This window comes from Aythya fuligula, chromosome 16, assembly GCF_009819795.1.
Source record: "Aythya fuligula isolate bAytFul2 chromosome 16, bAytFul2.pri, whole genome shotgun sequence".
Lineage (NCBI taxonomy): Eukaryota > Metazoa > Chordata > Aves > Anseriformes > Anatidae > Aythya > Aythya fuligula.
This window is the reverse complement of record NC_045574.1, coordinates 3,482,677-3,509,076: the sequence shown is the minus strand read 5'-3', so window position 1 is coordinate 3,509,076 and position 26,400 is coordinate 3,482,677. Positions and strand designations below refer to the sequence as shown.

The window sequence follows — 26,400 nt, the reverse complement described above, 5'->3', positions numbered from 1 at the left end:
CCCCAAAGGGAAGGCTGAATATGGGTGTTTCTTCTCCTTCGTGATCAGTTGTTTTCTGTATTCTGATATTAAATGTTGGCCTGATGTCATCTACTCACAGAGCTACAGAGTGCAGCCTCTGTCTTTCCTTAAGGGACCTCATCTCAGCAAGGCTTTGGTGGCTTTTGCAGTCCTGCCCGGGGGCTGCCCCGTGCTCCTGGCTGCCAAATCTTCTCCAAAAGGCAAGTGTGAGCACAGGGGGCTCGCCCAGGGGTCAAACCCGAGAGGTCTGAGCGCTGGTACGGCTTCTCAGCAGCCGAGTTAGGGCAGGAGAAGAATCTGTTTTGATTTTTCCTCATCTGTGTTTGACCCTCTGGCTGAGGGGTGGCTTTGCTGTCCCCCCCCAGCAGTTTTTGGCTGCGGGGAGCTGGAGCAGCCGCGCTCCCGGCTCAGCCTCTGGGCTGCCCCGGCCAGCTCCAGGCACCAGCCCGGTCCTCCCAGCACCCATACGGGCACAGCGACGTGCACAAACCCTCCTGCCTCACTTCCCCTTGCTGACTGCTTTCCGTGCCCTGTTTTTGAGGAACTGCAGCCAGGAGCTCGGTTCAAGCACCGCCGAGGAGCTGCGCTGCTCCGCTCGGGCACCAGGCGGCAATGCCGGGTGAGAAACGGGGAGGGAGGCGCTGCTGGGGCGGGGATGGCAGCACCCCCTTAGGGACCTGGGCTTGCTTTGGGGCCAGGAGAAGGCTGGTGGTGGGTGGCAGGAGCCCCTGAGCCCTGGCGATGTCCCTGTCGCAGCAGAGCAGCTCCCCCGGGGAGGAGTGAGGTGGGGGGGGGGCAGGCTGGGACCCCCCTGCTGCAAATTGGGGCTCAGAGCAGCAGCGGCACAGCCCAGAGCCCCCCGGAGCATGTAAAGGGGACCCCAGGGTGGGTTTGTGTTTGCTTCATCCCTCGGTATTCTCACACCTCAGGGCCGGCTGGGGAGATGCTGGTATCGTGCCTGGGAAAGCCGGGCGCTGTCAGCATCTAGGGGGCTGCTCTGAACCCCTCAAATCCCCGTGGCCATTCCCGGACTCAGGACCCCATCTCCAAACCCCAGCAGCTGTCTGGATGAGAAACACCCTCGTGTTCTGTTGTGCCAAGCCGTGCTGCTGGTGCTTGGCTTTTCCTCCCTCCTCTCCTTCCCTTGCAGGCAGGCAGCGCTCCCCACCCTGCTGCGCAGAGAGAGCCAGGCAATGGGGTGCAGCTTAGGGCTCGGGGGGCACATCAGCCCCTGTTCCCTGTCTTGTGCTTGGGCTTTTGCTTGAATCTCTCAGGCAGCAGCAATTTTGGGAGAATCAGCATTATCCGTGCTGGGAAAGGTGGAGAAGGGAGGCAGCCCGGTTGCTATGGCTGCCGCAGAGCCGGCCTCGGCGCGAGGCTGCCTGGAGCAGCACGGGGATGTGCACGGCTGGCACAGCTGGGGGCGAGCACGGCATCACTGGGGCACGGCACCTCCGTCCCCACAGCCTCAGCCTCCCTGAGGTGCTGGCTGCTCCCCTGGTGGCACATCCCCATCCTTGTCCCCCAAAAAACAAGCAAAAACCTCATCCACGCACGGCACTTACACGAGGCGGTGCGCGTGGGTGTTTGGAAATGACCCCCTGGGATTTCTGTCATTCAAATACTCACGTAGGTGCTCGATGGTGGCTTCAGGTGCAGTTTGTGTAAGGGAGGTGCCAAACGCTAAGGACTTGTAAATATTTTTCCCCTCCCAAAGAAATTACGGCATCCTCAGCTCCTTGGCTTTGGGTCGAGCTGGTAGGAATTGGGCCAGCACCTGGGGGCCTGCTACAGCCTCGGAGGCTACACCTGCTGCTGCTGCTGCTCCAGGGCTCTTTGCTATGAGCTCTTTAGCATCTTAACCCGAAATGCACTTGACAGCAGCCTCAGAGGTCTGGAGGGGAGCCAGCAGGGAGGGAGCCGGGAGCAGTCAGTGCCCGGGGCCTGATCCAGCAGGGTGCTCAGGTGGGCACGGGGAGGCTGAGCGGAGCCTTGCTCGGCGCTGCCCGCGGCCGTGCCACATCCTGGCTCCGGCTGGCTGCCAGCCAGACCTCCCCAGGGCCCAGGGGGCTGCTTAAGCTCATTGCTTTTCTTCCAGAGGCTTCAGAAAGCCGCCCGCCCGCTTTTAATTCAAATTTATTGAATAATTCCCCCCCGGGATCAGCTAGTTCAAGGCCAGCCGCTAAACCAGCCCCTGGATGAGATGGGTTTGGCTCGGTGTCTCCCAGCTCATCCCTGCCACCCTGCCAAGGGGGTGGCGAGCGCAGGAGCGGGCGCCTGGCTCGGGGCGGCGTTGGCTCGGCTCTAATCCTGGCTGCCTGCATGGACTCCAGCCCCAGGGAGCATTTTGAGGCCTGTTAGCGTCCCTCCCTCCTCCACCCCAAACCTGTCCCTGCCTTTGAGTGGTTTTCCCCTGGGGCAGCAGTTCTGGCTGCTCTCTCACCTGGGCTGTGGGGAGGTGTGGGGAGGCTCTGGGTGCACAGCCCGGGGACACCCGGCTACGAGCAGGGCGCCCTGGATGTGATGTGTGCCACTGCACGCCGGGGCTGTGCACGTGCTGACGCACACAGTGTCCCCTGGGAGCACGTGGCAGCGCTGGGGACAGCATGCAAGCCACACACCCGCTGTGCTGTGCCAGCCTGGCTGGTGGGGGACACCAAGGAGCCCCAGCCCCAGCTCACCCAGCGCTCAGGGCAGTTTTGGAAGCACAGCACGTGCCACATCCTCATGGCACCACGGGGGCTGTCCCCAGTGCAGGGTTGGGACATGGCATCTGGCCCCTGCACAACCCCCCCGCCACGCCATGGCTTGGTGAGGGCAGCACACGGCGTGCCTCGTGTTGTGCAATTAACCACTGCTCGATGGGACACTAACGATCCTCGTTAATGAGCACCGCACTGGGCAGTCAGGGCACGGCCCCGCACGGGGCAGTCGTGCAGCAGGACCAGCCCCACGGAGCGATGCTGGAAGTCAGGAGCCCTTTGCTTGCAGCTGGGGGGGCTGTGCCTCGTGCGGCCACGTTGGGGACAGAAGGGACCAGCACGGCCTCGCTGGGCACGGTGCTGGGACAGGCGAGTCCCCCAGCGAGGCTGGTGGGGCCAGCACGTCGGTCACTCCCTGGCACACGGGGGTAGCCCCCATTCACCATTTCACCATTACTCACAGCCAAAATAACTGCTGCAGACACGGGGACACCATCCCCAAGGCTCTGAGGCAGGAGGGGCACAGGGGGCTCTGTCAGAAGCTGCCTGAGGTCCGTGCAGGGCTCTGCGCCCTGGCCAGGCTCGGGTTTGCCCCCCCGGGGCAGCGATGTTGGTGCACTGGGGTCGTGTTGGTGCAGTGGGGTCGCGGTGCCCTGCACGCAGAGCCCAAACCGCTCGGCGCAGGGGGCCGGGGCTCCGCTTCCTGCTGCAGGGACGCGTCCGGCCACCACGCTCGTGCTGCGCTGCTGCGGGCGCAGGCACGCGGGAGCATTTTTCAAACCCAGCCTTTGGATGCTCGCCGTGGGTTTGGGGCCGGGTTGTTAACGTACGAGACGCGTGCCGCTGGGTGGGAGCGCGCGCTGCTGGCGCTCCCCCCCCTTCCCGAGAGGCACCGTGCAGCAGCAGCACCATGGGGCCGCGCGCGCCCCGGTGGCTTGGCGGGACGCCCTAGGGTGCGTGGGGGGGGTCCCCGGGGGGGCCCCCACCCATGGGGTACCCCAGGGAGCTTTGCCTCTGAGGATGTCCTGTGCTTACAGCGGTGCCCTGCTGGACCCCCATGCCTGGGGGGGTCCCATTCATCCTAAGGGGACCCTGGGGACCCCAATCAACCCCCCCGGGACCTCAGGACCTGCACTGCTGAGGACACCCCAGAGACCCTCCCCTCCAAGGCTGCCCCGGGGGACCCGCGCTTGCAGGGACACCCAGGGGACCTGCAGTGCCCCAGGGGACCCTCACCCTTAGGCATCTCCCAGGCACCCCCAACCCTTGTGACACCATGGGGAACCCTCACCCATGGGGGTACCCCTGTTCTTGGGGACACTGCCAGCCCCCTGACCCACAGGGATGCTCAGGGGTGTTGGGGGGGGGGGCAGGATGCCACCAGACCCCCATGCATAAGGGTGCTCAGGGGTGTTGGGGGGACACCACCAAACCCCCCACTGATAGGGATGCTTTGGGGGCGGGGGGAGATGGGGGAAGGGGCCACCAAACCCTCACCCATAGGGATGCTCGGGGGTGTTGGGGGGGGGCACCCCAGAGACCCACACTCATGGGGATGCTCAGGGGGTGTTGGGGACACCCTAAAGCCCCCCACCCATAAGGATGCTCAGGGGGTGTTGGGGGACACCCCAAGACCTACACCCATAGGGATGCTCAGGAGGTGTTGGGGGACACCCCAGAGCCCCCCACCCGTAGGGATGCTCGGGGGGTGTTGGGGGCCACCCCAAAGCCCCCCACCCATAAGGATGCTCAGGGGGTGCTGGGGGCCACCCCAACGCCCCGCACCCATAGTGATGCTCGGGCCCTGCTGGGGGCCACCCCAAAGCCCCTTACCCCGTGTCCGCCCCCCCCTTACCCCGCGGCTGCCGGGGGCGGGCGGAGGGGTCGCTGTTGCCTCCAGCGCGGCCCCCCCGTCCCCTCGCCCCCCCCCTCTCCGCCGCCTTTTGTTCGCCGCCCGTGCGCGTCCCCGCCCGGCGGCGGGGGCGGGCGGAGCCGGGGCCGCAGCCGCAGCCGGGGCCGAGCCCAGCGCCGCGCCGCGGGGCCACGGGCACGGAGATGGAGGCCGCGGGGCCGCAGCCGGACCCCCGGGAGCTGCCCCCACCGCCTCCCCTTCCTCCCCCTCCTCCTCCTCCTCCTCCTTCTCCTCCTCTTCCTCCGCCGCTCCCGGAGAAGAAGAAGCTGCAGCGGGCGCCGTCCCCCGCCCGGCCCAAGGAGCTGCCGGGCTGGGCGCTGCCCCGCAGCCGGCGCGGGGCTCCGCGCACCCCCCGGCGGCCCCGCGGCGAGCGGGAGGCGGCGGCGGCGGCGGCGGCGCAGGGAAGGAGGCGAGGGCCGAGAAGCGATCGCGAGCGGCGGCGGCGGCGGCGGCCCCGGGCCGGGGCGGGGGCGGCCGGGGGGGGCCGGCGGTCCGCGGGGCGCCCCGGGCCAAGGGGAGGTGCCGCGGGGCGGGGCCGGCGGCCGGGGGGCTGCGGGCGGGGGGCGCCGCCGCCGGCCCCGCGCCGGGAGCGGGGTCGGGGTCGGGGCCCGGCTGCGGGCTGAGCGACAGCGGCTCGGAGGCGTCGGAGGGCAGCGCCTCGGAGGAGGCGAAGCTGCCGTCGCTGGAGCTGAGCGGCAGCGACGGGGAGAGCCCCGGCTGCCCCCCGCCGCCCTCGGCCGGCGAAGCCTCGCCTCTGCCCGACGAGCCCTCGGCCGGCTCCATGGCCAGCAGCCGGCTGCGGCTCAGCGCCTCGCTCGCCTTCTCCGACCTCACCGAGGAGCTGCTGGACGCCGGCCCCGACGGGCTGCTCCGCGAGCTGGAGGACCTGCGCTCCGAGAACGACTATCTCAAGGTGGGCACGGCGCCACAGGGAGTCCTCGGGCGTCCCTGGGGGTCCCCGGGCATGGCACGGCAGCCCTGGGCTTCCCTGGGCATCCTTGGGTGTGCCTGGGCAGAACGGAGCCTCCCTGGGCATGGCACAGCGCCCCTGGATATCCTTGTGCATGGCATGGCATCCTTGGGCATCCCTGGGCTTCCTTGGGTGTGTCTGGGCATAACAGAGCATCCCTGGGCATGGCACAGGGTCCCAGGGCATCCCTGGGCTTCCTTGGGCATCCTTGGGTGTGCCTGGGCATAACAGAGTGTCCCTGGGCATGGCACATCGTCCCAGGGCATCCCCAGGCATGGCACAGTGTCCCCTGGCATCCCTGGGCATGGCACAGGGTCCTTGGGCATCCTTGGGTACCCCTGAGCGTGTTACAGCACCCCTGGGTATCCTTGTGCATGGCACAGCATCTCTGGGCATCCTCGGGCACCCCATGGCATCCTTGGGCATGGCAGCTCATCCCAGGACACCCTTGGTTGTGGTGCAGCATCGCTGGTCATGGCATGCTTTGGCGTGATGTGACATCCCTGGGCATGGCACAGCATCCCCGGGCACAGCTCGCATCCCTGGGCACAGCATGGGTCACGTCCCTGGGCATGGTGGGCATGGCACAGGTGGGCACGGCTCAGCTCAGCCCAGCGTGGCCTGGCCCAGCCTGGCAGGGCATCGCTGAGCACGGCCTGGCAGGGCTCGCTCTGGTGTCATGCCCAGGGGCAGGGCTTGGCTCTTCTGGGCCTGGCGTGGCATCACCAGGCATGGCCTGGCACAGCGTGGCTGAGCCCAGCTCAGCTCAGCCTGGTGCAGCTGGGGATGGGCTGGTTTGGCTCAGCTCAGCTCAGCTCAGCGTGGAGAAACCCAAGCTCGGCACGGCCCAGCTTGTGGCACGGCTCGGCACGGCGCAGGGTGGGATGCTGCTGCTGTCCTTTCTGCTTGCTGACGCTGCCAGGCCCTGAGGAGAAGATTTTCCAGCTCATTTCCCTCCACCGGTCCCTGTGCTCGCTCTCCACGGGGCCCCCAGCTCCCTGGGGCTTTTTTCCAGCCTGGCTGGCTCGTGGGCACGTGGTGGAGCCAGGACGGGCTTGGGGACGAGGGGTTGGGGACACAGAGAGGCACAAACAGTGGACGGGCTGCGGGTACTTTGTATCCTCTGCTCCTCTTCAGGGTGCAGCTCTGGGTGAGATGTTTGTGCCATCACCCAGGCTGCAGTAACACCTCGGGAGGGGGGCAGGAGGCGATGGCAGGCTCGGTGGCTTCTCCTTCGATGTGGCAGGTTGGAAAACGGGCCAGCTCCCGAGCACAGGTGCCAGAGTTTGTGAATGCGCTGGGATTAGTGCTGCGAGGTGAAGGCTGGGCGCTGGGTGCCGCGCCGGAGATGCTCAGCCAGGCCCTTTGTCCATTAGCAAAGCCCCAGCTCGCAGCTGGTGTCCAAACTCCTGCCAGAATTAGCAGCAAGAGCTTAAGGGCTTTGATTTACTGAGAGCTGGAAAAATACAGATGAGGCCCCTCCGGTTTCCAAGAATGCGTGTGAAAACGCTGCTGCTCCGGCCGAGCGCACGCTTGCTTACTCCATCTTCACGTGATCTTCACGGCGAGCTGCGGGCCTGGAGGGCTCGGGGTATTTTGTGAGCCACGAGCAGCAACGGCCTCAGTCCCTGGCAGGCAGGGCACAGCGCCCGGGGCCATCGCAGGGACTTTGGTGTCCCCCCCGCTGCGGTCAGGATGTCCGTGCAGGTCCCGCCAGCTGTCCCCCACGGTTCCCCGCTGCCCCACGGGGTAGGGAAGCAGCAATTTGGGGGTTTTGTTCCCCTCTCCCGGCCTGAAGGCAAAACACGCCGGCTCCAGCTGGGCAGAAACCCCAGCCACGTGCACCCGTGGGGCTCCAAAAACCGAAGCAGAGGTCGCTGGGCAGTTTGTGCCCGGCTTCTCCGGCAAGGAGCAGAAAATGGGGCTGGGCTGCAGCAGGGTCCGGGGAGCTGCTGGCTTGGCTGTGAATCTGTGGGTTTGGGGCTTTAGAGCAAAAAAAAAGCCAACCCTAAACCAAACGATAGTGGGACCTGTCCCTGTCGAGCAGCGAGCAGGGACCCTACAGAGGCAGCAGCTCCCCTCCCCTCGGATACCGATGAACCCGACTTGGTGACGGTGACACGTCCTGAGATTGATCAGAATAGCTGCGGGTGACGTTTTAATTTGTTGGAGCCAGGTGAAATTCGTGCTTAAAGAGGTGAGGGTTTGGGGCAGGAGGGTGTTCGGCTGCACCCCGGTGTCCCCAGGGGCCGTGCGGGTGCCACCACGCCGCGGTGGGCTGCTGAGCCTCGACAGGGCGAGGCGCCGGCTCGTGTCGCCTCCTTCCCCGGCCGTGATAATCAAATGTACATATTTAAGCACGCCTCACCCGCTTCCCCTCACAGCAGTGATTTCTCAAGGCTTGGAGAGAAAAAAAAAAAAAATTGACAAAGGCTTTCAGAAAAACACCAGCAGTGCCGAAACGAGCCACAGGGCTGCCGCTGCCAGCCGCTGCCCTTGGGGCCCACGCGTTGCTTTTCGGGTTGGGGATTTGGGTTGGGATTGTCCCAGCCGGCCTCCTGAGGCCCTGCCGTGGGTGCTGTGGGATGCAGCTCGAGGTGCCGATGATGGGAGCCCCCCCAGCAGCCGCCCTGCGAGGGGCTTGGCAGCGTCCTGCCCAGCCGGCAGCGAGCCCGTGGCTGTTTGCCTCTGAATTTCCAGGGGCAGGTGGAAAGCTGGGAACTGTGTTGTTTTTTTTCCCTCGCTGAAGGGTGCAAGGCGAGGGCAGGGAGGCTGATGTTTGCTCTCAGAGCTGCTGCTCTGCACCGAAAGGAACCCCCGGGGCCGTCCTGTGGGGCGTCCCTCACTGACCCCACACCCCACTGGGGGCGAGCGCTGTGCTGGGACCCTCTCGCTGGCAGGGCACCCTGGATAATTTCCCTTAGAAATCCAGTCTGATTTTATATTGATTTTTATTTTTTTCCCTTTAACAAGTTACAGCATAATTCCCTCTTCTGTCTGGCGGGGGTTCGGAGTTAATTGGAAGCTGCTGCTCGTGCCCTGTAATCTGGGAGGGAGCGGTGCCTGCTGCTGCTGGGCGGTGACCCCGGCTCGGCACGGGCACAGCAGGCGCTGGGCACAAAGGCCCTGATGCAAAACAACCCCACGGCTCTCATCCTTCCCCTCTCCTCCTTTGCATCCCACACCGAGGTTTTGGGGTGCACATGGTGCTTTTTGGGGTTCACATGGCGCTGATCCCTGGGTGCTGGTGGTTGCTGCTTGGCTGCGCCCCAAAGCTGGCGGTGCCGGCGCTGCCAGCGGTGCCGCTGTTTGCGTGGCTCTGTTGTGCATCTCCTGCTGCTTTCTGCTTCTAAATACCGGGTGGGATCCTGCCGGGGAGCTGCGAGCTGCTCCGGCTGTGCCACCCTGCGGGGACATCACCAAAAGACCCGCTTGCTCTGAGGGTCGCAGGGGCTTTGGGTGAAAGTGGTGCCTCGTGTTACCGGGGGAATGGCCGAGGGAATTCCCCCTGCTTCTCCTTGCCCTCCTCGTCTCCGTGGCACGCTTTGTTCAGCGTTGCTTTACGGTGCTCCACGCTTCCAATGCCAGCCCTGATTTCGGGCTGTTTCTGAAGGGTGTCTCCCTGCTGCTGGCTCTGTCCTCGCCTCCATCTGGGTTTTTTGGTTGGATTTTGCAAAGATGCCATTCCCAGGAGTTTCCTCCAGCCTGTCTGGTGGTGCCACGGGGCTGCTCTGCCTGCGAGGGCATCAGCTCGGTCGTCCTAAGCTCTCCCCCAGCCTGGTGGCGTTTCTCTGCTCTCCCACCCTAATCCAGTTACCAGGGCTTAGCAGCGCAGCCGGCCTCGCGGGGGAAGCGTCCCGTGCAGCGCCCTGGCTGCCCCTGCAGCCGTGTTCGGGTGTTTGAATTCCTTCAGTGGTGGAAGCTTTCCCGAGCCACCGGACCCCCATCTGATTTCATGCCCCCTTCTTTTCTTGCAGGCACTTCAGGGTGTTTGGTTTTCAAGTGCTCACGTTTGCCGTGCAGGATCTGCCCCGCAGCAGTCCCTGCTCACAAGCTGTTGTTTTCCCCTGCGCTGCTGCAAGCTGCCTGCTCACCTGTGATGTGTAACACATTTTTTTCCATGAAAACTCCCAAGATCTTCCCAACCCCACCCCAAAAGCTCTTCAGGCTGTCTGGGCTTTTGCTGGGCTCCCCAGGTCATGGTGGGTTTCCATCGGGGATGTCACCCCGGGGGGCACCACAGCCCTCGCAGCCCTCGTGCACATCCCGGGTCTCATCCCTGCGGGGTTTTATGGTTGAACCAGCCCGAGGGAAGTGCCCACCACGTGCCTGCACTGATGCCCCTCAGTGGGGCCATCCCGGCTCTTCCTGGAGCATCTCACTCCCACCCTGCTCCCTCTCGGGGTCACCCCCGGTTCCTGCCCGCTCCGGAGCCCCAGCACAAAGCCACGCGGCCGCCGTGGCGCTGGCTGGCTTGGGGATAATCGGGGATTGTCTCGGTGACGTCCCCAGTTTGTCATCTCGCGTTGAAATGGGGGCAGGGAAAAGGATGCTCAGGCCCTTTCAGGATCATACCGGGTCTTGCCGAGGCAGATAACACCCGCTGCGGTGGCTGGAGCGTTTACGGGGAAGATTTGGGTGGAGATCGGGGTTTTTCACCAGGTTGAGGGGTCCGTCAGGGTGAGAGCTAACGAGGCCGGGCAGGAGGTGGAGGAGGACCCAGCTCGGCGATTGCTGCCCGGGGGCAAAACGAGGGGAAGCCGCAGGTCCCCGCTGCTGGCAGCCTCTCGCTCCTGTCCCTGCGTTGCCTCTCCTCTCCTCTCTGTGCCTGCCGTCTCCTCCTTCCTTCTGACACATCTTTTCCAAGACGACCTACATTTTTCTCGCTGCGGCTGCTGCCTGGGCTGCTCCTGCAGTGAATCCTCTCCTCCCCCATCTTCCTCTTTATTTCGGTTTATTTAAGCAGGAGATGCCGGGAGCCGTGCACGTGCTCCTTGGCTTGCTGGGGCTTTCACGGCACCACCGCAGCCCCCAAAGCCCTGTAAAATCCACCCCCTTTCCCTGGTGTGTGGCTCTGCAGGGCTGCGCGGGGCTCGGATGGGATTTCACAGCCACCTCGGGTGCTTCTGGTTGCTTCCTCGGTGCCACAGGTGGGCTGTGCACGGCGCCGGTAACTCCCTGGGCTGATGTGCATGGGCTGCAGGCGGTCCGGTGCTGTCCCCTGGCTCCGTGGGTGTCCCCACCATGTGCAGAGCAGGGTGACGGTGTCCACGGGTCTTCCTGGTGGAGGAGGGAGCCAGCTGCAGGTCTGGGGTCTTCCCAAGCCTTGGTGTAAGCAGCGCTGCTCCATTTGCAGGGACAGTGGGGGCTTGACCAGGGGGTTGAACATTTGCAAAGAAGGCTGGGGAGGGGTGGGGAGCACAGCGAGGAGGTGTCCTGGGGGAAAAGAAGGAGACCGAGGTGGTAGCCCCCACCTGCAGGCTGAGCACTGGCACGTCCCATCCTATCCCCAGCAGTGCCATCCCGGGCAACACGAAATGGGCTGCGGGACTGACGTGTGCCACGTGCATCTCCCCGCAGGATGAGATCGAGGAGCTGCGCGCTGAGATGCTGGAGATGAGGGACGTCTACATGGAGGAGGACGTCTACCAGCTGCAGGAGCTGCGGCAGCAGCTGGACCAAGCCAGCAAGACGTGCCGCATCCTGCAGTACCGGCTGCGCAAAGCCGAGCGGCGCAGCCTGCGCGTGGCACAGACCGGCCAGGTGGACGGCGAGCTCATCCACAGCCTGGAGCAGGACGTCAAGGTGATGCTCGGGGGGCGACGTTCCCCCTGTCCCCAGCCCCAGGTGTTGGGGGATGCCCAGGGGAAGGGGTGGAGCGAGGCGGGATTGGTCCCGAAGTGGTTTGGGGTGAGATGTGCAAGGTCTCAGGGTGCAGCTCCCCCAAAATTTGGGGTCCTGGGAGCTGCTTCTCCTCTTGGCCATCGTGGAAACCTTGCGGAGGCCTGGGCTGGCGTGGGGACGAGGTGACTGCTGCGGGGTGGCATTGCCTCGCCCTCCCCAGCCGCCAGCCCGGTGCCAGGGAGTGTTTGCTGAGTGCTCCGTCCTGAACAGCCGCTGCCGGGGGGTGCGGTGGCAGCCGGGGACGTCCTGGCGCCGGGGGGTGGCTCGAGGAGCAGCTCGGTTTTTTGAGAGGTGACAGAGGAGCCCGAGACCAAGCACCGGGGGGAGGCTCGGGGGCTGTTCAGGGATGCTCGTGCAGTGCTGACCTCCAGCAATGCCTCCCGCAGAGGCTGGAGCTGGGGCACGCTGGGCTCTGGGGGCTCTTGTGAGGTTTTTCCGTAACCCGATGCAGCAGCTCGCCTTTCCCTCTCCGCGGGGCTGCTCCGCTCGCCCCCCTCCCAGCCGTGCAGCTGCTGTGCTGGGGTGAGCCCCCGGCTTTGGCGCCGCTTTTCCAGTGTGGTGGCATGGAAAAAAAGCACAAAGAGGCAACGAGCATCCCGCAGCACCACGATACGATGGAGGAAAGCAGGGTTTGGCCACTGGAAATAGGGGCGGGGGGAATGGTGGTCTGGGGACGGGGTGTGACCCAGTGTGGTGTCTGCTCCCAAGGGTCTCGGCAGCACCCTGGTGAGCTCCGTGGGTGCTGTTTGGGGATGGGAGGTGCCCACGAGGTCCTGTCCTCGTGTTGTGGCCGCAGTGTGCTGCTGTGCCCGGCCCAACGACTGCCCCGTTGTGTCCCCAGGTGGCCAAGGACGTCTCCGTGCGGCTCCACAACGAGCTGGAGGTGGTGGAGAAGAAAAGGATCAGGCTGGAGGAGGAGAACGAGGACCTGCGCCAGCGGCTGATCGAGACGGAGCTGGCCAAGCAGGTGGTGCAGAACGAGATGGACAAGCTCCGAGAGGTGAGAGGGACACGGAGGGGGGACCAGCGGGTGGCCCCAGGGCTCAGCCCCTAGCAGGTGTCCTGGCCCTGTGCCGCGGCAGCCCCTTGGCCCTGCTCACATCGCTGAAACCCAAACCGTGCTGCAGATGCTGGTGAAACCCGAGCAGCGCCGCCGTGATGTGCAGGCAGCAGGGCTGTCCTGGCCGCCCGTGGGAGGGATGTGCTCCTGCACCACGGCTTCGTGCAGCTTGGGCTCGTCCCTTAGGGCACGACTGGGCTCGGCTGGCACACACGTGGTCCCCTGCGGGTGTCCTGGGAAGCCACGTGCGTATCTGCACGAGACCGGGGTGCTCCGCGCCGTCGGTCTGGGATGAGCTCCCAGCCAGGAGCGCTGCTGGTCCCCGTGCAGCAAGGGGACATCCCATCCGCTCCATCCTCGGGGACAGGAAAGGCATCCCGGTGCCAGCACCGCTGTGTGATCCATCACGGCGCTCGTAACCCACTTCCCTACTGCCCCGAATGCCTCAGGTCCCCGGGGAGCCTGGGGAGGCGGCGCTGGCTGAGCGCAGGGCAGTGTGCCGGGGGGACGCAGCGGCATCGCCCAGCCCTGCTGCCTGCTCGGGGCCACCAGGAGTGGGGACAGGGACAGGGGGCTGCACGTGTGGGACAGGAGATGTCCCCTCTGCAGCCACATGAGCCCGAAGGGTCTGTGCTAGGACATGGCTGGGGACAAATCCGGCTGTCACTGCGGGCTAGCCATGTGGGGACAAAGCCGGGCGTGCTGGGTGCTTCTGCAGCTCCTGCTGGGCTCTGCACTGAGCACAGGGGCTTGCTTCCACTCTCAGAAAGGGCACGTCCCCAGGCGTTGGGGTTACTCACTTATTCCGGAGCGTTAATTAGAGTTAACAGCCCTCAGCCGCCTCCTCCCTTCTGCCGGAGGGCGCAGAGCAGCGGCACGGCTTGTTAGCAGCCAGGCGAACAGGAGGAGGCTGGGCAGGGCTGGGCTTGCCCCTCGGGCCCGTTCTTTCTCGCTTCCACGAGGTTTTTTTCCATGGTGGGACGTGCAGTGTGTCCCCCAAGGTGCCTTCACCCCCCTCCAGGGCTCGATCCCAGCCTCAGGGGCCGCAGCACCTCCAGCGCAGGACGCGGGGCGAGGGCTGGGCCGAGGGATGCCGACGTGGCACAGGGAGCCCCCGGGGGGGTGCAGCAGCTCCAGCGCTGGTCTTGGCCTTAATAGGAAAGCTGGAGCCCGGCACCTTGGCACAGGCAGCCGCTTACATTTCACAGCTGCTTTCTTTGGCTGCTGGGGCCTCAGCGCCAGCTTGGAAGCGCGCCCGGGGCGGCCCCCGGCCCCCCGTGCCTGGGGGGGCTTCGGCCCCGCTGCGTCACCCACCCCGGCAGAGCGGGATGGGGTGCGTGGCCGGGGACAGGTTCACACTGATGTGGTTTTTTTTAGACCCTTATGGCTCTGCCTGGGCTCCCCGTGTCTCAGCTATCCTCACTAGCCTCGGGGTCGTCCCTTGTGCCCCCGGGGATGCTGGTGCTGCCTGCTGCTGGGTGCTTCTCGTGCTGGGGCAGTCCGAGGGACAGGAGGACGATTGCTGGGGGATTTAGGGACAAAAATCCCGCTGTCACGCTCTCGCAGGCTGTCCCCAGCAGCCTGACAGCCAGTGGCTGATCCCAGGTCTCCGTTTGCAGCTGCAGCCGGTCGGGGAGAAAGGCAGCAGGGACGTGTCCCCCTGCTGCCTGCAGGCAGGGACGAGGTGGTGGGGAGGTGGTGGGGAGCATCGGCTGCTCCCAAGCTGGGATGCCCCGGAGCCATCTCGGCCTGGGATTCCCCGTGAGTCCTGCCATGACTCAGCCTCTCCACCACTCGCTTCCTGCTCCCTTCCTGCTCTCGTGCCCGCAGGGGTATTTCTGGCCAAGCCTCATGACACGACGCCTGGCAGGCCGGCTCCCCCATGGCGAGGGGCTCATCCCACAAGGCCTTGGCATTTTTCTGGCTGTCACGAGCCGTGGAGCCATCGGCACTGCCCTGCCTGCGGTGTCCCCAGCCCTGGGGGTGGCGGGGTGGCTCTGTGTGTGTGCACACCGGCATGCCATGCTGCGGCCGTGGGTAACGTCCCTCTCTTCTCTCTGCAGAATTCCCTGAAGAAAAGGGGCTCTCGCTCCCTCGGGAAGGCCGAGAAGAAGCCGTCAGTGCAGGTAGGGGCTGCGGTGCCCACCCCAGGTAGCGGTGCCAGCCGCTGAGCCTGGCACAGGGGGGAGTCCCGTGCAGGGCGGCGACATCCCCTCCTTGCAGGGCTTCTCTGCCTTCTGCACAAGGCAGGGATTGATGTGCTGGGCCATCCTCCTTGTCCTCAAGGATCCCTTGTCTCCTTTATCAATGGGGCCTCAGAGCAGGCAGTGGCTTGAACCTTTTCCTCGTGCCGGGCCTGCCTGTGCCAGCGGCCGGGCTGCAGGGTGGTCCTGGGGGGCCCAGGGACCCCGTGGGGAGCAGCTGGAGGCTGCTGCCCCTGTCCCTGCCCCGTGACAGGCTGCTGGGCCAGCACGGGGAGGGGGACGTTCCAGCAGCAGGAGGATTTCATCTGTCACTCGCTGTTGTGCTGAGCTGCCCTGAGTCCTAACGCTGTCAGCGGGGAGGGGCAGGGCTGGCTGCTGCTGGGAGGAGCCGAGGGCTCAGACACCCCCCCGAGTCCCCTCCCGAAGGCAGCCCCGTGGGATCTGGTCTGGGCAGCAGACCTGCGCCCCAAAGCCTGGCGGGGAGCCTCATGAAGGTTTTCCTGCTGGGAGGGTCTCATCACGGGGCTCCCTGGCTGGCCCCACGTCCCCGTGTCCCTGCAGTTGGCAGCACACACCCCGCTGCCCCCTCGCTGCCTTCTGCACAGAGCTGAGGGCCCCGCTGTGGGGCCGTGGGGAAGGGCAGGAGCGGGTACAAAGCCGAAGCCAGCCCTGGGCTCCCCGGGGTGCCGGTGCCCTGGCAGCGGGTCCCCGTCCTCCTTCCTCCCTCCCACCCCAGTGCAGCCGCCTGTGACTCAGCGGTGCCTTCCTGGGCCCCCTTCCTGCCTGGCCCTACGGGGCTCTCACAGAACACGGAGCTGGGGTGGGGGCAGGCTCAAAACCAAGCTCCGTCCCCTCTGTCCCCACCCCGGGAGCTCTCGAGGTGCTCCCCGTGCTGCCTGGAGCGTGGGTGCCCCCCCGGCCATGCAAGGGGCAGGGGGAAGCGCCTGCCTGGGCGCTTTTATTTATTTATTTTTTCCTGGAAAAAACAGGAACTGAGGTCACGTCTGCCCAGCTGGGTCTGTGGCCCTGTGGCGCTGTCCCCGTGGCCATGCTGGGGAATACGGCAGCACCCTGAGCCCAGGGCAGCCCCTCGGGGCTGGAGGCACCGCAGCGTTTGGTGGCTCCTGGAGCCCTGCAGGCACCGCTGCCCATGCTGGAGGGGCACTGGGGTGCTGGGGACGGGGCGAGCAGGCGCTGGGTGCCCCTGCAGGCGGTCAGCAGGCTGCAGTGACCCCACAGCACAGGAAGCCACGAGCTGGGCGTCAGGAAATCCTGGTCCTCTGTCCAGAAACCGCTCCGTAGCTGAGAAATGGTCTCTGAGGGCAAACAGCAGGGCTGGCTGTTGTAGGATTGAAAACCGGCCTGAGCAAAACCCCACAGAGGGCTCCGGGAAGCAAAAGGGCTCGGGCAGGGCTGGGGCTGCCACCCCCATGTGTGGCAAGGGGGGCAGCGAGGACAGGGACAGGACAGGGACAGGGACGGGTGGCTGGGAGGAAAGGGGCTGGGCGAGGGGTGGGACCTGGGGAGGTTTCCAGCCCTCGTGAAAAACAAAACCTGACCAGAAGAAGGCCTCGTTCCAGCCACTTCCCCCGGCACCCGGCAGCTTTCCCTCCCTGTCACACGTGGTGGCGGGGCTGGGCCAGGTCCCCACGTCCCACCTTGGTGTCAGTGCCCCATGTCCCTCAGGTCCCCCAGGCCCTTCCTAACACCTGTCCCCGCTCGGTCCCCAGGAGGACAGCGCGGACCTGAAGTGCCAGCTGCATTTTGCCAAGGAGGAGTCAGCCCTGATGTGCAAGAAGCTGACCAAGCTGGCCAAGGAGAACGATGGCATGAAGGAGGAGCTGCTGAAGTACAGGTCCCTCTACGGGGACCTCGACAGCTCCCTGTCCGTGGAGGAGCTGGCCGACTCGCCCCACTCGCGCGAGGCCGAGCTCAAGGTCCACCTGAAGCTGGTGGAGGAGGAAGCCAACATCCTCAGCCGCAGGATAGTGGAGCTGGAGGTGGAGAACCGCGGCCTGCGGGCCGAGATGGACGACATGAAGGGCCAGGGGGACAGGGAGCTGCCGGGGCAGGACCTGCGGTTCCTGGCGTGCCCCTCGGGCTGCGGGGACGCGGGGGACACAGTGGTGGAGCTGCGCCGGCACCTGCAGTTCGTGGAGGAGGAGGCCGACCTGCTGCGACGCTCGCTGCTGGAGCTGGAGGACCAGAACAAGCTCCTGATGAACGAGCTCAACAAGTACAAGTCGGACCACGAGCTGGACGTGACGCTGTCGGAGGACAGCTGCTCGGTGGTCAGCGAGCCCTCGCAGGAGGAGCTGGCCACGGCCAAGGTGCAGATCAGCGAGCTGAGCGGCAAGGTGAAGAAGCTGCAGTACGAGAACCGCGTCCTCCTCTCCAACCTCCAGCGCTGCGACCTGGCCTCCTGCCAGACCACCCGGCCCATGCTGGAGACCGACGCCGAGGCCGGGGACTCGGCACAGTGCGTCCCCACCGCCGGCTGGAGGGACGGGCACGGCGGCGAGGCCGAGCAGCAGGACAGGCCCGGCGGGGGGAAGGCGCTGGACGGGGGTCCCGCCGCCAAGCTCCTCAAGGCCAAGGACTTGGAGACCCTGCTGGGCATCCGGGACCAAGCGGCGCTCGTCAGCAAAGCCATCGACGTCTTGATCTCGGACGCCAACGGCTTCACCTCCGGCTTGAAGCTGTGCCTGGACAACGAGTGCGTGGGGGGGCTGCTGGCTGAGGCGGTGGATAACAGCAGCGAGGGCCCCAGCGACGCCAAGCTGATGAACGTGCTCCTCATGAGGCTGGGGGTGCTGCAGCAGGACCTGGGCTGCTTCATGAGGAAGGTGGACCACCTCGCCGGCGGCCTCAAGGAGCACGCGGACTCCTTCCCCTTCTCCGGCAGCCACGAGGCCACCAAGGAGGGGCTGCAGAAGGAGCACGGCTCCGACTTCCAGGTACGGGGCTTCGTCCCGCGGCCGCCCCGCAGCACTCGTTGCTTTATTTGCCGCTTCTCGCTCTTTTCTCCTGCTTTAACGGAACAAACCCTGACCCGTAACGTTCCCCTCCTCCTGCCTCCCCAGAGCAATCCCCCAACTAACGCTCGCCTCGCTGCATGCCGTGGCACCCGGGACAGATAGGACTCTGCTCCAACAGAGTGTGCGCCGGGCGGGAGGTGGGGCCGGGGGGCTCACGGCCGTGTCCCACCCCAGCGGGGCGGCTCGGCCGCTCTCCTCCATCTGTGGGCAGGCTCCTCGCAGAGCCAAACGTCCCCAGCTGTGATGCTCTTTGCTGACGGGGATGGGCCCCTGGTTTGAAAGCCTGTCCGGTCGGCATCATAAGAGCACCCCAAGTTCACAGAATCATGGAATCATCTAGGTGGGAAGAGACCTCCAAGATCGCCCAGTCCAACCTCTGACCTAGCACTAACCAGTCCTCCACTAAACTCTGTCACTGAGCTCTACATCTAAACATCTGTTAAAGACCTCCAGGGCTGGTGACTCCACCACTTCCCTGGGCAGCCCATTCCAATGCCTCACAACCCTTTCAGCAAAGAAGTTTTTCCTAATATCCAACCTAAACCTCCCCTCCTAATATCCAACCTAAATTTCCCTCGCAGCCTGGCTTGCAGCAGGCACCCAACTTGGAAGGAGCTTCAGCCCCCATTGGTGTGCACTGAGACAGTTCCCAGGCAGGGTAATTCACAGAGCAAAAACCCCGAGGCAGCTTTGTCTCCAACAGGGAACCCTCCCCTGGAGAGCAGCCCGTGCCCTCCTGTCCGGGGAGGCCAGTTCGTGCCAGGACAGCCAGGGATGGGGACCTGGCTGGGGACACGGGTCCCACCATGGGCACAGGGCGCCTTTCTGGAGCACACTCGCTTGTTCAGAGTCCTATTTTTCTGCATGCTGCTGGACCACAGTCCCACCAGCCCCAGGTCCCGGTTTCCCCCAGTCACTGCATGGCACCGTAACTGGTGTTTGCACATTTTTTCCCTCTTTCTCTCTTTTTTTCCCCTTCCCCAAACAATCCAGGCCACGTGTCTCATCCTGTGTTTCCTTTTGGTTTCCACATTGTCTCCCACCATGGTGATGAAGTTCCTTCTCCTCATCATCCTTTTTGTTGTCTTGTAGTCCTTTACTGTTTCGGAGACCCATTGTTTTGTTTTCTGGCTTTCTTTTCTTCCCGCTCTTTTGGTTTGTTCTCATTAACTTGCCCACGCATGCAGCAGCCTGATTTTAGGGACGCCGACCCTTACCGCATCACCCACACCAAGGACACGGACCCCGCGCATCCCCGGAGCTACAAAACCTGCCGGCCCGACGAGAACGACTCCTACGCCACCGAGGTACGGAGCCACCTCCCAGCACAGACGGGGACCCGTGCGTGGCCCCTCGGTGGGGCTGCCCGGGGAGCAGCTCAGTGGGAGGGCTGCAGAGCTGGGGAGGGGGTGCTGAGCACGTCCCCCTGCCCACTGGGCACCCACCGTCCCTCCCGTGCCCTTGCAGATGAAGGAGCTGCAGCTGGTGCTGTCGGAGGCCAACGAGAGCCTACGGGGGCTGCAGGAGCAGCTCTCGCAGGAGAGGCAGCTGCGGAAGGACGAGGTGGACAACTTCTCGCAGAAGATCTGCCAGGTGAGCGGGCGGTGGTGGCCACGGGAGGAAGGGGCCCCATGTGTCTGGTGACCCCCCTGGTGACACCCGGACCACACAACATCCCATCCTCCAGGGGCGCAGGGACCGAGCGTGCCTCTCTGTGCACGTGGGCGTGCAGCCGTGCAGGGCTTACACCTTCTGCCTTGATGGCCCTGCTCTCCCAGGGGGGTTGCAGCTACCCGTAGGCTGAGCTGGGGGCATTATTTTGGGGTCCCATGCTGGGCTGAGGCTGTGGGGAGGAGGCACGACAGCCTGCGCGGGTGCTGGTGGCTCACCGTGTCCCTCCGCAGCTGAAGGAGGACCACCAGAAAGCCCTGCTGCGGCGGGAGTTCGAGCTGCAGAGCCTGAACCTGCAGAGGCGGCTGGAGCAGAAGTTCTGGAGCCAGGAGAAGAACCTGCTGGTGCAGGAGTCGCAGCAGTTCAGGCAGAGCTTCCTCCTGCTTTTCATGAAGCTCAAGTGGTTCCTCAAGCGCTGGCGCCAGGGCAAGATAGTGCACAGCGAGGGCGATGACTTCCTGGAGGTACCGTGGGCACGGGTGGTGGGACACTCGGATGTCCCCTGTCCCCGGCTGGGTGCCGTGGGATCCTCACGGGATCCATGGGACCCTCAGCAAGCTGCCTGTGCCGTCTCCTGCAGGTGAACAGCATGAAGGAGCTGTACCTGCTGCTGGAGGAGGAGGAGCTCGCCCCGCAGCAGCAGGCAGACAACAAGACCTGCGCTGGGGACGCCTGGACCCCCAACACGGTGAGCGGGGTGGGCAGGATCAGTCCCCACTGGGCATCACCGTTGGGCGGCGGGGTGATCCCAAACCCTGGTGGCACCCCACGTCCCTCCCCCTGGGGGTGGCGGCGTGCAGGGCCGGGGTACAAAGGCAGCAGCCCCCGCTCACCCCCCGGTCCCCGGCAGCCCAACGAGTGCATCAAGACGCTGGCGGACATGAAGGTGACCCTGAAGGAGCTGTGCACGGAGCTGCGGGAGGAGCGGCGCGGCGCCGGCGAGCTGCAGCAGCAGTTCACCAAGGCCAAGGCCGCCTGGGAGATGGAGCGTGCCGAGCTCAAGTGCCACATCGCCCAGGTGGGAGCCGCGGGAGGGGGGACGCGGGGCTGGGGGGGGGCTGCCCGCGCCGGGTGCCAAACCCTGGCTGCTGCTGGGGAGGGCTGGGAGGAAGGATGGCACGGCGGGAATCACAATGAGCAGCAGCTCCGGCAGGCGAGTTTCTATAGCAACGGGGCTGGCACGAAAATCCGACTGCGGGAGCAGAGGATGCTCTTTATTCCTCTGCTGGGTTTGTCTGGGGCGGGCGGGGTGGTGCCGGGGCTCACCGTGCTCTGGCCACGCACCGCGCTCACCCCGTCCCCTGCTGGAGCAGCACCAGAGCCCTCTTCTCCTGTCCCCTCGGTCCCCCGGCCCGTTGTGCCCTGCTCTCGTGGTGGTGAGGGGTTTTGGCTCCCTGGGGCCGTGCTGGCAGCAGCCGGTGGCTGTGCATCTGCTCACCAGAGCAGTGCCAGTGCTTCCCGGGCAGCGTTTCTCCACGGTGCCCATCCACGGTCCCCAATTCCCCTGTCTCTTCCCCAAAAGCAAGCTGCTCCGTGGGGGCAGCACCTCTGGTCCAGATGCCTTCAGGGCCAGCAGTGGAGCCTCTCAGGGAGCACTCTGCCAGCCCCAGGCAGTGCCACCCTCACGGGGTGGGGAGGAGGGCAGTGGGGCCATCCAGCCCCCGTCCCATCGGGTGGCCGTCCATCGGTCCATCTGTCTCGACGGGGCTGCCAACGCCGTGTCACCGCAGCTGGAGGCCAAGGCGGGCAAAGGCCTCACGGAGCGGGCGCTGCCGGACTGGAAGGTGGCCCTGAAGAGGGAGCGCGAGGAGCACCAGCACCTCCTGGCCGAGTCCTACAGCGCCGTCATGGACCTGACCAAGCAGCTGCAGATCAGCGAGAAGAACTGGAACCAGGAGAAGGTGGAGCTGCTGGCACGCTTCAAGGAGGAGCAGCAGCAGGCGGAGCAGCAAGCGAAGGACCTGCAGAACAAACTCAACCAGGTGTGGTGTCCCCGACCGTGCGCGTGTCCTCCAGCCTCTGCTGCTTGCTCGCTGTGCTTGAACGCCCCTGGGGCACACCCGGCGAGCAAGCAGCAGAGGCTTTGTGTGCCCAGAGGGGCACACGCACGCGTTGGGTGACCGGCATGTTCTCCAGTTGCAGAAAGGAGCCAACCCATGGGCTTTGAAGCACTCTGAAATGGAGAAGCACGGCGGCAACTGGAAAGAGGTGGGCAGGAGAGGGTGGCGTGGTCCTTTGGCTTCCCATGGGGCTCAGGTGTGTGCTAAAAATTAGGGGGAGGTTGTGTGCGCCCCAAAATAGCATTCCCTCAAGCAGCAGCCTCCCAGCCATGGTTGCAGGGAGGCCACCAGGGATTAGGGAGGTGGAGACAGCAGAGAGCATGGCTCATCCTGCTGTGGCAAACCCTAGGGGCTTCAGACAGTTGATTTAGGATAGTTTTGGTCACAGCCAGCCCTGTTTAGCCTTGGGGGTGGGGTGCAGGACCTGGGGATGTTGGGGAGGTGCCGGAAAGGAGCAGGGTGCAGCCCCTGCTCCAGCACATCCATGTGCTATGGGCCTGTGCCTTCTGCCACCAGAGCTTGCTTCTGTGTCCTCCTAGGCTCTCAATGAAAAAATCACAGACAAAGAGACAATCTCTGAAGAAGAAGCCAAGGGAACCAACCTAAAAAGGTGAGTCTGTCAGTGGTGTGATCCTCGGGGCGTGGAGGGGGTCAGCAGCCCTCGCAGCCAGGCCTGCCTCCAGCTCCGACTGGACACAGCCGTGGCCCAGGATTGTCCCGCAGGCGAGAAGCAGGACTGGGTGCCCAGCAGGTCCCATTGGGGTGGAGCCTTCAGCTGTCCCCACACCGTCCCCCTGTCCTGCTGTCTGGGCGATTGGTGAGCCCTGTGCTCTCTTCTCCCGCAGGACCAAGTCCGTTTCCTCCATGTCAGAGTTCGAAAGCTTGCTCGACTGTTCTCCCTACCTCCCTGGAAAGACTGCGCCCGGGCTGGGCGACCATTCCCGAGGCAAAAAGGTGTCTGCAGCCGCCCAGCTGCTGCCCAACGGGATCCGGGACAGCACCGGCCTTCCTCCCCCGAACTGTACATATGTGAATATCGAGCAACCTGCCCCTGACGGCCTGGCCAAGGAGAAGCTGGGCATCTCCTCCTGGGACTACTCGCGGGCCAGCAGCTTCTCGGGACACGACCCGGCCCAGAAGCAGATGCAGAGGAGCTACACGGCGCCCGACAAGACGGGGATCCGCATCTACTACAGCCCGCCCGTGGCGCGGCGGCTGGAGGCGCCTCTGGTGCACAACAAGGAGGGGAAGATCATGATCGAGCCCGGCTTCTTGTTCACCATGGCCAAGCCCAAGGAGCCGGAGGAGTCGGCCAGCGCGGAGAGCACGTACAGCCAGTGGCTGTGCAACTTCTCCAAGCAGCAGCGGGAGCTGCTGGACGGCGGCGCGGTGGAGAGCGCGGTGCCGCCGGTGCCCCGCTTCCCGCCCTCGCTGCACGACCTGGAGATCTCCGGCAACATGAGCGACGACATGAAGGAGATCACCAACTGCGTGCGGCAGGCCATCCGCTCCAGCTCGCTGGAGAGGAAGGTGAAGAGCGCCTCGAGCCAGACGGTGGGGCTGGCCCACGTGGGGACGCAGACCATCCAGACGGTGAGCGTGGGCCTGCAGACGGACCTGCCGCGCGGCGGCGTGCACGGCAAGAGCTGGTCCCCCCGCAGCTCCTCCCTCGTCTCCGTGCGCAGCAAGCAGATCTCCTCCTCCCTGGACAAGGTCCACTCCAGGATCGAGCGGCCCTGCTGCTCCCCAAAATACGGCTCCCCGAAGCTGCAGAGGAGGTCTTCCTCCAAACTGGACGCCTCCAAGGACAGGAGCCTCTGGAACCTGCACCAGGGCAAGCAGAACGGCTCCGCCTGGGCCCGCTCCACCACCACCCGCGACAGCCCCGTGCTCAGCAACATCAACGACGGCTTGTCCAGCCTCTTCAGCGTGGTGGAGCACGCGGGCAGCACCGAGTCCATCTGGAAGCCGGGCTGCCCCGAGGGCAGCAGGGCCAAGCCCGAGGCCCCCAAGTACGGCCTGGTGCAGGAGTTCTTCAGGAACGTCTGCGGGCGGGCGCAGAGCCCCACGGCCCCCCCGGAGAAGAAGGATGCCGGCGGCGGGGAGGAGGGTGCCAAGAAAACCGAGCACCCCGGCCCGGCCGCCTACCACCCGGCCGAAAGCGCCTCCCGCATCTTGAGCAAGAAAGTCCTCAAACAAAGCAGCTGCGAGGACCCGAAGCCGTCATCCCCCGGCCAAGGGAGCAAGGAGGCGGCCCCCCGGGACCCCGACCTCATCTCGGCTCTGGCCAGCGAGGTAACGAGGCGGGGTCCCCCCGCGCACCGGGGTGTCCCGCGGGGGCGGCTCCGGCACCCTCTAACCGCCCCCACTCTCTCTTTGCAGGACATGGCGTGCGACTGCAGCTCGCAGTCCCTCACCTCCTGCTTCGCCCGGCCCTCCCGCTCCGCCGCCCGCCACTCGCCCTCCAAGTGCAGGCTGCACCCCGCGGACCCCCCCAGGGCGGAGGAGAAGCCGGGGCCCCTGAGTGAGTGAGGACGGCGGGACGGGGCGCGCAGCCTTGCCTGCTTCCCACTCTCCTGCCCCGAGAGCGCCCGCGGGGCCCCTCTCGGGGACGCATCTGTCTCCTAACCGTCCCCTCACCCGCGGGGACGCTTAAGAAGCAGATGGCGAAGGGCGCCGGGCGGCGGAGGCTGCCGGCAGCAGCGGGGCGTCCCGCCGGGGTGGCCGTGTCACCGGCACGGGGGGGGGGGAGCGGCGGGGTCCCCGCGGTGGCCTGGGGAAGGGGACGGCCGCCGTGCGAGGTGGCGGTGCTGCTCGGCCAGGGCTGAAGCGCTGCGGGGTTGGAGTCGAGGGACGGAGGCAGCGTGGCTCCGTGGGCTGGATCCGGCCCCGTGGCCAGCGCCGCCTGCCCGGCGTGTCCCCGAGGGCCGCGGTTGCGGGGCGGTTGCATCAGCCGCATCCGTCGGCTGCATCCTGGAGGCTGGAGGGAGGCGGGGAGGGTCCCCGGGCTGGGCGGCGCACATGGAGGCTGTCCCCATCGCCCTCCTGCTGCTGGGGGGCTGCCGGGCTCCTCTGCTGGTGGGAAGGGTGCGGGCAGCCCCCGGCGTGGTGGGGAAGCTGGGTGCACGCGTGGCGTGTCCTAATCCCTAATCCCAATGGGCCTTGGCTGGGAGCAGCGCGTTGGGGCCCCCCCAGCAGCCTCCACCCTGCAGAGCGCCCACCTCCCTGCCCGGGGCCACGTGTAGTTATTTGCTCCTCCAAGTGCTGAATTGAAATATTGCCCCCCGTCCTTGTTTCCCCCGCACCCACCCTTTTTTTTTTTTTTTTTTTTTTTTTTTTTCCTTTCTTCCTCCTCTTTTGGCTCTGCCCATCTCCGGACAGCCTGCAATGTAAACCAAGTGCATTTTTTGAAAACAAAACAGACCGAAATGAGCTAACTTGGAGATGCACCAATTGGATTAAGAGATTGTGGGCTGGGCGGCTGCAGCCCGGCTCGCAGCCTCCGCCGCACAGCGGTCGGGCGGTCGCCATCGAGAAAAGCCTCAGCTGGGGAGGGAGGAGGGCAGCAGCCCGGCAGCGCTGGTGCCCCTGTGCGCAGCCCAGGGCGAGAAGGGTGATTTTGGAGGCGGCTGCTCGACCTATTTTCAAGCTGCGTGCCGGGGGCTGGGCAGGATTCGCACAGATGGAGCTGCCTGCAGGTGCCTGTGCCCACCGGGGCTCTGGGCATTGCTCGGAGGGGGGCTCTGGGCATTGCTCCAGAGCCTCCGGGCGTTGTTCTGAGGCAGCGTGCACTGCTCCAGGGGCTCTGTGCGTGGCCCCAGGGACCCTCAGCATTGTTCTGAGGCTGCGGACATCGCTCCTGGGGCTCTGTGCAGTGCCCCGGGGGCTCTATACACAGCTCCAAAGGCTCCTGCATTGCTCAGGGGCCGTGCGTAGTGCTCTGGGGGCTCCGTGCAAGCCCCTGGGGGCTCTGTACATTACCCTGGGGGCTCTGCGCGCTGCTCCAGAGCCTGTGCACATTGTCCTGAGGCTGTGTACATCGCTCCAGGGGCTCTGTGCACTGCTGTCATCTTGCAGCCAGGCTCAGAAAACGCTCCTGCTGCCGCGGCTGCTGCCCCCTCCCGTCCAGCCGCTCGCTGCCCGCAGCAGCACGGCCGCATCACTGCCACGTCGCAGCCTCCGTCAGCATCTCCGCGACAGCCGCTCACTGCCTGTGTCTCCGGACACACCAGCATCAGCCAGGGCCAGCCGGCCCAGCACCGATGGCCTTTCGCTCTGGGGGCGGCCAGCCGGCCCCCCGGGGCCCTCGTCACCCCGGTGTGTCACCAGCAGCCAGGGCCAGGCAGCGTCCCCCCCCCGGCCACCCCCACGCCCCCGGCGGGCGCAGCGCTGCCGCCAGCACTCTCCTGCTGTACATAGATCCTTCCGGGGTGGTTTTTAGCGTTTTCATCGAGGACTAGGTTTTGTTTCCGTTCCGTTTTTAAAAGACTCTCTACTTTTGGAATGTGGTTTCTCATTTTTACAACTGCCTTTTAATTATTTGTAATATCGGTCAGTTCTGTCTTACTCTGTAAATAGGGGTGCCAGGTGTTTCCCACGGGGATGGGGACGGGGACGGGGGACGGCAGGGGCTTTGCCAAGGCTGCGTTGCAGAGAGGCAGGAGCTGCTTTGGCTGAGCCCAGGGCTCTGGGAACAAATCATGAGCTGGGGAGGCGGCAGGTTTGGCCTCAGCCCCTGCAGCCTCTGCCCTTGTCCTCACCATGGTCCCCGTGCCCACCCCAAGGTCGCATGAAGGGCAGGACCTGCCCCGATGACGGCGCCCACCCGCCCCCTGTGCCGTGCCTGCTTGTCGTGTGA

At 65.4% G+C, this 26,400-nt stretch overlaps 1 protein-coding gene across 1 annotated transcript; it reads left to right on the top strand.

Annotated features, from left to right (window-relative positions):
• Positions 1–5,241: 5,241 nt before the first annotated feature.
• SOGA1 (suppressor of glucose, autophagy associated 1) lies at positions 5,242–25,336 on the top strand. Its single transcript, XM_032198513.1, has 16 exons — positions 5,242–5,548; positions 11,186–11,410; positions 12,351–12,509; positions 14,633–14,695; positions 16,504–17,730; positions 18,999–19,118; positions 19,279–19,404; positions 19,716–19,946; positions 20,063–20,170; positions 20,333–20,500; positions 21,213–21,464; positions 21,619–21,690; positions 22,082–22,152; positions 22,388–23,837; positions 23,925–24,066; positions 24,924–25,336. Exons 1-16 carry the CDS (start codon positions 5,417–5,419, stop codon positions 24,977–24,979), a joined length of 4,602 nt encoding a protein of 1,533 aa, XP_032054404.1. The 5' UTR covers positions 5,242–5,416; the 3' UTR covers positions 24,980–25,336.
• Positions 25,337–26,400: the final 1,064 nt, after the last annotated feature.